The sequence below is a fragment of the Schistosoma haematobium genome, chromosome 4 (assembly GCF_000699445.3).
Source record: "Schistosoma haematobium chromosome 4, whole genome shotgun sequence".
NCBI lineage: Eukaryota > Metazoa > Platyhelminthes > Trematoda > Strigeidida > Schistosomatidae > Schistosoma > Schistosoma haematobium.
In genome coordinates, this window is record NC_067199.1 from 2,524,483 (window position 1) to 2,535,555 (window position 11,073).

General features: G+C 37.4%; 1 protein-coding gene across 2 annotated transcripts; it reads right to left on the reverse strand.

Moving 5' to 3' along the window:
* Positions 1–478: 478 nt before the first annotated feature.
* On the reverse strand, positions 479–7,121 carry COMTD1_6 (Catechol O-methyltransferase domain-containing protein 1). Of its 2 annotated transcripts, XM_051215461.1 has the most exons (6): positions 7,062–7,121; positions 5,473–5,610; positions 5,327–5,432; positions 3,472–3,648; positions 1,938–2,071; positions 479–1,290 (listed from the first exon to the last, which is right to left on the reverse strand). In XM_051215461.1, the coding sequence occupies exons 2-6, from the start codon at positions 5,596–5,598 to the stop codon at positions 1,138–1,140; spliced, it is 696 nt and encodes a 231-aa protein (XP_051065965.1). In that variant the 5' UTR covers positions 5,599–5,610; positions 7,062–7,121; the 3' UTR covers positions 479–1,137. The 2 variants fall into 2 exon arrangements, with proteins under 2 accessions (XP_051065965.1, XP_051065966.1); XM_051215462.1 differs by lacking the exon at positions 1,938–2,071.
* Positions 7,122–11,073: the final 3,952 nt, after the last annotated feature.

Consider the following 11,073-nt stretch of genomic DNA (forward strand, 5'->3'; position numbering starts at 1 on the left):
TTAATTATAGCAAAACGTATTTCCATGTGTACAAAATGTGCCAATCGAGTTACATGTTGATCTTCAGTCCATTACAATACTTGACTACGTACTGATAGCATTACGGATTGAAAATGAGCAGAAACAATCGTCTTTCAAGAGAATCATCCACACATATCTTTGACATTTTGAAAATAAGTGTGTTTGGTTGTTTATGAGTTTAGGTATCCGCAAATTAATAAATCGATTGAATGTGTTTATGAGTGACAAAATGAATCTCGTTACTTTGCATTTAAAATCCTACATAATAACACGATGATACAACTTATGATCGAATTGGACGACCATTGATATGAATCAATGAAGTATCCATTTGATTGTGAAATCTTCAACCAAAGATGTTACTTTTCTAAAACAATGCCATCGGTAACCTGAAATTACCACTTCATTTGATGTATACGTGTGTACAACTATGTTGAATTTCCATACCAAATCAATTATCAGATCGTATGCGATATAGTTAATAATCAATATTTTCTATTCCTTCTGAAGGAGATCTGCCACATTATTGTGCTCTTATTTCTGATAAGTTCCATGTTTCGGTTTAGTGGCAATTCCAAATAATTTGATCTGCGACAAGGAAAACATTACGATCATATGCTTTAACTGAAACAAATAATAAAACATATAGTCTACTGAAGATAAACGAAAACTCAGTATTTCTCATGTGGTTTGTGTATATCATCAACTATCGTCAGACTATCGTCAATCGGAATCTTTCTCATATTCATACTGACATCACATCTGTCGACTGAACGCCCCAAATCTTCACTAACCTGTGGTTTTTCCGTACAACCTTTCATGTTGCCACAGATTATAAGGAGAATCTCACAATCCTACAAATTTCCTCACATTTGAGAGATTCAGACATGTTCAGTGCCAATTACAAAATGATTGAAACGGTATGTAATATACAGAAACCCTTCATAGAAATGTTTTATTACAACAACATACATATGCAGTGATGATTGAAAATGACAACATAGTAATGGGAAATATTTATTTATGTGTGATAGCAATCAAAGCAATTCGGTTTATCAATCAAATGTATTTATGTCTGTATGGATGTAACCATTCTGAAAACAGTCATAACATGAATCAATTCTTCACAACAATTGTCAATCCATCTCCAGTTCTTAAGAGAGAAATTCGAACAGAGTTATCTCTAGCTATCAATTCATTCATTTCTCTTATACCGATAGTTGCAGGACTGTTATCATTCTCGTTGAGCACCAACTGACTCCATAGAACCTGGAGAAGAAATGGTAATCAACAGGGTATAAAATGGCTCTGAAACAGAGAGATGGTGAATTAGAATGAGTGAAATCTAAAAGCAACCAAAAGAAGACAACTCATCTGTTCATTAATATTTAGACTGTTTGATAAGAGTCACGTAGAATGGTGCAGATACTGTGGTTAGAATCTATAAGATAATCAATATTCTACGTCAGATTATTATCAACAGTAAAACTGTTATAATTCAATTAACAAAGATCATTTGGAGGCACCAGTCAGTAATGTTTGCTTAGGATTGTTAGCACAGACGAACTTATAATTCCCTCTACGCAATAACTTCCAATCAGTGGATCTAAGATAAATTATTCATACATATATGGGATAATCTTATTTTAAGCCGTTCAGTCGGAAATATAAGGCTATCATTCAGCAGAAGGTGTACAACTATAGTCATTTATTATTATTAACATTATACTTCATACTTCACTGAATATGTGGGATATTTCCTGGAGAATTTATGAAATGTGGAAGCATTTTTAAGGGCGAGATATTTCCAAACAGAAGGTTCATTAATAGTCATTAAAAGATCAATTCGTCATGAAAGTTGACTTCAAATGTATTGAGATACATAGAACATATGCTCGTAAATAAAACAAACTTACATTATCAATGGCGATTATTCCACGAGGTCGAACTAGTTTTAAACATAATTCGTAATATTTACTATAGTTTTCTTTTTCACCATCGATCAGGGCAAAATCGAATGTTTCACTCTCTCCATTATCAATCAAACTTTCTGTTGGCACAACAGTTCAATCAAAATATATAAAGTTCCGTTACCAAGTCAATAAATAGTTTACGACAAAACTGTTATCAAACTGATTGTACTTACATATACCCAACCGTTATCGAATACTAACCGAATAAATGTATTCGTTCAACGTCATCAGTAAAATTGTTTTCATTGACTAGAAGAACACCTATATCAGACATTGCACATGTACCACTCACCTACTCACAACATTGCAGTGTTCAAACCAACCTCCGAGCACACATCTAACTTGTCGAGATACATTTATATTTGGTGATGTAATGCTACATCTGTAGATAAAATATCACGACAACTGGATGTGAGGGTGAAGGAACACAAACTGCGCTTTAAGGACATACAGAAATCCTCAGATCATATACAAATGCTCACACAAAAATCAGTGGTAGCATTGCACTCAATAGAGAGTTAATCCATATCATATAGAGACAGGCATCTACCTCAATACAATAGATGTTGTTCTATTTCGTGGATTGGTTGAACTTAGACCTTAACACTGTTGAATGCCGGCTCAGTGGTCTATAAGTTAAGTGTTCGTGCACGAGATTGAAGGTACTGAGTTCGGGTCCTGCGTGCGGAAACGTGGGTGCGCACTGCTGTGGAATTTCATACACAGACGAAATGGTCGTCCAGTGATTATAGGTAGTCCAACATCCATCAACTCATGATCTCTTAAGGAAATTCTCAGTTTTCTAATGAGAGGCCTTGATCAGTGTGACTGATCCATGTCAGATAGAGACAAGTATCTACCTCAGTAAGATCGAACGTGGTAGCGCGATTTCGTTGGTAGGTTGAATTTAGACATTAACACTCTTGGATACCCGCCCAGTAGTCTAGTGATTAAGAGTTCGTGTAAGAGACAATAAGTTCTGGGTTCGATTCCCGCGTGTGGGGTCATGAATGCTCAATGCTGAGTCGTTCTATAGTACGACGAGACCGACGTCTAGTGGCTTCCATGTTCCCGGTGGTGATCTAACATCCATCGATTCATGATCTCAATCAAAATTGAATTTCTTCTCGCACTCCCGATCCACTTACACGCAACAGATACAATCTGTCTTCCTAACATACATTTCGTCACACAAGTTAAACTAATACTTCTTAGTGTCAAGCTTACTTGTAGATTCCGTCACCATCAACCAACATTTCGTTATTTTCAACTATCTTAAACAGAAATGTAGCATGAATTCCCCATATATTATCTTTTTCCTAAATCAATCAGATAGTATTGCTGACACCAGAGTACACATCAGTAACCTGATGACAAAATACTTATCTCCATGGATTTTACATGATTGAGCAGTGATTGTGTATTCACGTTTTGTTTTTCTTGACAGCATTAAAGCTTATCACATCGTTAAACTTACGTAGTATTTGAACATCTGAACCGTGTCGGAAGTCAATTTTCGATTCTACACCTGCCTTCTTCCATGCTGGCAAACAATAGTCTTTCAAATATTCATCCGTTTTATCCAAGGCAACTACACGTCCATCTGACGGCAATACTTCCGCGATAGACAATGCACTATATCCAGTATAAGTTCCTAAATTAATTTTAAAATAAATGGAAACATATCTGTTGATAATGACTAGTCGTCTAACTGATGTCCATTGATCAATCAAAGGAACAGTAAAATTATCACACTAACATCTTCCAAACTCGTCTAGATAGCACTTTCGCCTAACAAAACAACTATTAGCTTAACAAGTATATGTGAAACCAACTATTACTGAACCAAACAACCCAAACGTTTGTGAACGTCAAAAATCCCAGACATAATTGACTATCACTAGTAAGGTTTCTATTCATTTCATTAACCATATTCATAGTCAACAGGCCTGTGGTTTGGAAGAAAAGTTCACAGTTTCAGGATTAGACCACGAATGTGGTAATCGAATGGACAGGCAGTCATTGTTTGCATATTCAGTTCATCTTAATACTTCCACATTCGCCTTCAGTACACAATAGAATGCGTTTATGTAGAGACAGGTTCATGCACTACTCACCACTGCGTTACACGTTTCACAATACTCATTATTTATTTATGTAAATAATACAACGTTCGACTTTCCACAGTTTGACGTAAACAATCTTTTCTCTCAAGAGATTGACTACGCTTATGTAGGACGATGCACACATCTCGGATTCCACTACCAGTCATCATTCAACTCTACTTAGAACCGGTGACTGGATGACGATACGGATGCAAACCAGACTGATCAATTACAACACACAACATCGACAACGGCTAAATGAAAACTATTTCAAAATAAAATTCACAACCGTTGAACAAGCTGTTGGCTATTTGGTCCCAATTCATCAGTGGATCACCTTTCAATGCTTGAAACGAAAGGTACTGATTTCAGATTTCCATACAAACACCAACGACCCCATGCTAGTGCATCCATCTGACGAGTTTCAAATGCACTGAGATCAGTGTTCCAGTCTCCACTAACAGACCAATATGCAAGTCAACTACGAATGTGTTGTTGATGTGTGGTATCAACATAGTTGCTTCAAGGTAATTCTCTCACTCATTCGACTCTATCCGAATAGACACTGATAATTAGTCAGTAATGGGTGACTGTATCCTTCTACTTTTGAACTCTCCTTCTTTCCATATCTGCCACTCCAAACATGATTTGTGCATTCACGAATTCAACAACCACTCTGAAATATAATACTTACTGGAGAAAGACGAAAGATGAAACAGAGCATCCAATCTCTTTAATCGTCTTCAAACGGTAGAGTTAAGGAGCAATTATCTCCAAGTGACAGACTGATTTATTTAACGCTGACTCATCCCAAGTTTCAGTAAACCAAAAAACAAAGTCAGCCATAATATACACATTCTGTTTATTATGTTTTCACTTACATATACCTTTACAGTTAATTCAAATAATTAATTAAAGATAAGCTAGTAATATTTATGTAGTTTACTTATTTCATCAAAGCTGGAACGGAAGGATATGTTGAACGCAGACTCATACAAAATTGCCGTAAACTATGAAACAAAGTTAAGCATAATATCTACCTTCTATTCATCCTATTTCTACTTTATCTACCTATACAGTTAATTTGAATGTATAATTATGGACGAGCCAGTAATACTTGTTTATTTGACTTATTTCATCAAGGCCGAGAACTTGTTCGAGAAGCACTGGGTTACGTAGAATGGATATATATGCTTATAAACAAACCTACATACACTTCGTACTTACCAACATCAAGTGTCTTTCTAGCATTTATCGCATAACACAAATTCGATAGAAGTTGCATTTCTATACTGGAGAAAAGCATTGATGACAGTGGATGTTTTCTACTCTCCTACAATACATTTTTAAAATACAATAATTGCGATGATTACCTGCAATAACCACTTTTGTGCTTCAGACAGACGCAGTGAATGATCGCATATATACTGATGAAGTTTGTCTGCGCTTTTGGTACAACCATATTCGGTTACTGATTTTGAAATGCTAAGGTCGGTCATGTTTGTAATGAGCTGTACCGAAACAAATTGAACATATGTACATTAGTAAGTTACTAGGGTTAAAATGTAAATATTCAGTGATATGATGATTATTTACCACTAAGATATTTATGGTATGTTTCCCTTTGGATTGAATTGAAAGAATGCAAGATGTTCAAATATAGAACGCATTTAATGAATAAACTGATTAATATTAAGTTATCGAATTATTAATAGTGACTTATATTGAAATTCCTGGCAAGTGTTCTGCCCTACTGCATGAATATACATTGTAACATACACGACATATTAATAAATAAGTGACCAAGTTTCTCACAAAGTACTGTACTGGATTGATAAATTACGCATCTAATTTGTTTTCACTAACGTGAATAAGCAATGCACTCGATATGCCTATGGAGGAGGGTTTGGCAATCCGAAGTATTAAGTAAATTTACTCGATTGAATAACACGTTGACCTTAATTGAATCAGTCTATGTGTACACAACGGCAAAAACATAACATCTGTTCAGTAACTTAATTAACGGAAATAAATGTTCACACTTCATCTTAACGATCTTCCTCCCACATGATACAAACTAGTAAAGAGAGCATAATTTATATTGTTATTCGCTCGACATTTCAGATGCTTTCGTATGAACAACTAATCTACAATGTGTGAAACTGACAATCTAGTGTCAGTTGAACAAGATGACAAACTAACATGGAACAGCAATCCAAGTGCGAAGGCAATCAATACAGTCATTCAAATTTGATAAACGTTCCTTACATAATATAGAAAATTATAATCGTGGACACATTTTAGTCAGTGCATTTCAAGGCAGACTAAAAGTGAACCTTGTAAAATAAAAAATATTATGAAAGGTAATAGACGAGTAAACCAAGTAAACAGGGGGTAATCAGCATGACATATATGAACTAATTGAATTTACTTATTCCTGAGCACTAAACGTGGGTACATTTAGCCGTATTTTCATAAAGATGATTAATTTGGAATGAAGTATTCGGTGGTGGATTTGTCGTTCTGTAGTGCTTATTTAAATATTAGGACGCAAGTTCAGATATATCTGAGAAACGCTTTCGAAACGATCATGTTTGATACACTAGTCAGTCTAGACATATTATCTCAAAACAGGTTTTGTCTATATATGACCAGATGCATCAATCACCATAGACCGAATCCTCTGCTTGATGTTCCTTACAGAAGTGATGCAAATGTTACCAACACTTAAATCGAGACTCATTTTCACAGAGACACAACTGTAAGCACATTTTGTGTTGCGTAATATTTCAGAATATTGTAGCTATTCAGCCAACGTTCCATATTTATCAAAGCAAGAGTTATTCCATACTCTGCGATAAAATGTCGACGTGTGTCGAGAATCTAGTCGTTGGACTTCTGTGAATGTCTCACATAGATAAACGCCATTTTCTACAATACAGTTTACGGATAGAACACTCACCAATCGTCAGCGGTATCAAGTGAACCAAACTGGTTCCTACAAAAATGTTCTTCCAAGGTCACTGAGAGGTTGACTTACACACTTCGATGTTGTAAAACAATTCATTCTTTAGTAATAAGGATAGTAGGCTGGTGAACCTGTGTTAATCCTGACACATTGCCTTCCAGTGAAGGTCCAGCTCCTCCTTGAAAATATTCACTGATGAGGCTGATACCACTTGTTCGGGTAAGGCGTTACAGACATTGACCACTCGATGAGAATAACGGAACACCACTTTAAGTCTATGAGATCGTGGTTTATGAACCTTCTTGCTATGACCTCGGAGATTATTAGTGCTGAGGGGAGCGAAAAAATTAGACATATTAACACCCAAATCATAATTCAAGATACGAAATGCCAGTATAAGGTCACCTCGCGTCCTACGATACGACAAGGGGAAAAGTTAAGGTGTTTTAAACGCTCATTGTAGGGGAGTTTAGAAAGACCCTTCACTAATTTCGTTCCCACACACTAGGCACACTCGAGTGAGTTAGTATCCTTTACCAGACACGGGCTAGCTGCTTGGATACAGCACTCTAAATGTGGTCTCACATATATGGGATATAAAATTCGAAACGTTTCCTCGTCAAAAGATTTGAACGCTCGGCGAAGTGACCATAACGCACGAAAACCTTTGACAGCGGCTGCTTTGCAATGCGTAGTTGTTTTTAAATCATGACTTAATACTACTCCTAAGTCTTCATGTTCTTGAACGCATGGAAGAGGTTTACCGTCAATAGTATAATGGTAACTATTACCGTGGCCGATATGCATTAGCACACCCTTCTTAGCATTGATTTGTAAGCCCCACTCACGAGCCCATCTTACCAAATCGTCTGAGTCAGCTTGAAGATCCAGATGATCAGCCGCACTTTTTGTTGTTCTCCAGATTTTAACGTCAACCGCAAACAACAATGTCGAAAACCTAAGTAACAGCGGTAACTCATTAACGTAGAGAAGGAAGAGCAGAGGGTCTAAGATGGTGCCTTGGGGTACAGCACTTTTGACCGACTTTCAATCAGATAGCGTTCCGTTGACCCTCACTCTCTGTCTGCGGTCACATAAGAAGTTTCCTATCCACTCCTGTACAGTGCCTATTATTCCGAAGTTCGTGAGCTTTTGCATAAGACCTAAGTATGAAAACTTGTCGAATGCTTTGCTAAAATCTATGAATGTCACATCGACAGACAGATATTTATCTAAGGCTGCTGTCCAATCCTCTCTTGCAATAAGCAAGTTAGTCAAACATGAACGCTTGTTACGAAATCCGTGTTGCTCAGGAGCTAACAGATTGTGTGAATCTACGTGGCTTAGCAACCTAACCCGAATTAACTTTTCAAGTAACTTAACGACAATGCTAGTTAGACTAACAGGCTGGTAGTTAGATACTATCTGTCGCTGACCATCCTTAAATTTAGGATTTTTATAGCACTATAACCAGACTTGAAATTGAGTGATGATGGAGCGGGATTCAAGGATACAAAACGTCACAGTTTGTCATAACAGCTTTCATGATCATTTTTCACAAGTTAAGTGAGTCATCTAAGAGGCAACCAAAGACTAAATATGAATAAAAATGCTACTACCACTAATCAGTTTTACAGAATAGGAAAAAATTAGGACTAAGGAAGAACTCGGGTGAACTGCCTTTTAGGTTTCACTTTTGCTTCTACTGAAGAAAAGAACCGAATACTGGAAAATTCATCCTTACTGGCTGGATTTGAAAGATGTCTGCATGGATCTCAAACTGTCTAAACGCATTAAGAGACTGTAGCGTGGTGTCGAGTTGAGGTTAACTATGAACACCGCTACCAAGGAACACGTGCCAAATAAATCAGAAGGCGTAGGTTGAACGTAACCAAAGAAACCCATAAAATCTCCGAGAAGCCAAATACCAGAAGGCAATTAACGGACAAAATCGAGATATATATTTGCTGGCGATCTCATGGTATCGAAAGGATACCGAGATCGTGCCAGTATACAACCTTGGTTACAGAACGTAACCGAATTCGCGCGAAGTTACAATCAAAGTGTAAGTATAAGAATGGAAGCACAAAATAGCTGTCATTAGCACAGTCAAACAAAAGCACATTAAAACAGTCACTGGTACACTTGGTTATAATAATAAGCGTTTTTATTAAACCAGTCGTGTTCTCGTGATAAATGTGAGTCACTACAAGACAATCGACTTAGGCAGAAATAAATGAGCCCCTCCGAAACAGTGAAAACAACCTCAGACCGAGAGGTTTCTACGTGGTATTCGTTCACAGCAAAGTCGTTGCAAAACCACTCTTAGGGGTACGGTGAAGCATTTCACGGTGTAAATCACCAGCGTAGATGATCTATGTCAAAATGATTGGAGGCCTACTCGAGTTAGACATGAATGGTGTGACGAACCAGAGGACGTCGAAGCCACATCTGGTGATCAGCCCCTTACGTGGACTACCCCATTGACGTATCAAGGTATTATAAATGCTCTGAAGACTGTACAACACAGAGGACGTTATTACAGAAATATATTAAAGTATATACAAGCGAAGGTGAGACCACTGCCGCATGGGCCAGTCCATGGCGTACGACTAACTAATGCACGTTAGTTGTACTTGACCTTGACGAGGATCGATGATTTGTTCGATATTCAATGACCCAACTGCCGGATGATTTGGCTAGGGCTCAACAGTATTTCACTGGCCCCACAATGGTATTAAAAGTGTGCTATAGGAATGCTTGCACACCCCTAGATAAAGTAGCAAGGCGCATAAACGTAGTCAACACAGAAAATTCCGACTTCATTACTATCCCAGATATATGATTAACGTCCGGATTGTATGATGGTGGAATTTGAGTGCTTGGTTTAGAACTTCGTGTGTCTGACAGAGTAAACCATGTGGATAGTGAAGTTATCCTTTGCACAGTATGCACCTTAATCATACAAGGTGTCACGACATTAGCACACGACTCAGAAATATGTGAGCTAGTGCGCTGCCGACCGGAATGCACGGGACAAGACATTGAATTATTTGTAGCATGCACCTGTCCAGAATGTGAGGTGGATGGCTCCGTCTTATGCGAAATTGATTTCTGGCCGAACGAGTGCAAATCCCCCATAATAAATGATTTTATTCCACCCTCTATAAACTGGAGAAACTCGGATATTTAACTGTCTAGAACATAGATCGATTAAAAATTGTTGGGAACAACAATTACATCGGCCTTAATCCAGCGCACGAGATTCCACTAGATATAAATTACGAATATCCTCATTTCTATTCGAATTAGTCATCACACATGCTAATGATGTCAGCGGAATAATTTCTCTTCAATACATAGGGTGAAATATTTGTGCAATCACTTTATTCAAGTTCATGTGCTATATAGTCTGTCAAGTCGATGCATCAACCTCGTCCTAACTTAAGAAATAGGAAGTAAAGGTTATAAACACTTCAGCCACGACAGAAGACTGAGAAACTCACTGCGGGTCCTCATTAGTGAAGGCGCCAAATCACTACCGGGAATTGCACAATTAAGTGACCGAACCGTTTATACACTGAACAGTCTTAAAGAAGAAGCACGACCAAACCTCAGCAGACCAAGGAACTCGACGTGTACCAAGACACGTCATAGAGAAGATCAGGAAAATGCAGAAGACATAGAAAACCATCCCAGTGTGGTTTCCACATATAAGCCTCTTCTAGATAAAAGATTGGACACAAAATCGGCTGCATTTCTCACACTTCCGCTGCACATAAGGGTTGTTGTGGGTCCAAGTCATATTATTTGTACATAACATGACATTCGATAATATCTCTAACGATACCTAACACAGTGAAAAAACTTCGAAGACTCACCTTGCAGTTAACACTTTTACTGTCTTATCCTGTCTTTAAAAGCAGGTGAAGTGATTTTATTTTGCGACTGGCTAAGGAAAATTAAGACTATATCAGTTAGATGTATGATGAGGAGATATTAGAGA

Excerpts from the sequence above, each read along its gene's own strand:
- COMTD1_6 (XM_051215461.1), bottom strand. The coding sequence starts at position 5,598 with ATGACCGACCTTAGCATTTCAAAATCAGTAACCGAATATGGTTGTACC. Across the intron at positions 5,433-5,472 it reads CACAAAAGTGGTTATTGCAG|GAGAGTAGAAAACATCCACT; the intron begins GTAATCATCGCA and ends AATGTATTGTAG. Across the intron at positions 2,072-3,471 it reads TTCAGATGTTCAAATACTAC|AAAGTTTGATTGATAATGGA; the intron begins GTAAGTTTAACG and ends TTGTGCCAACAG.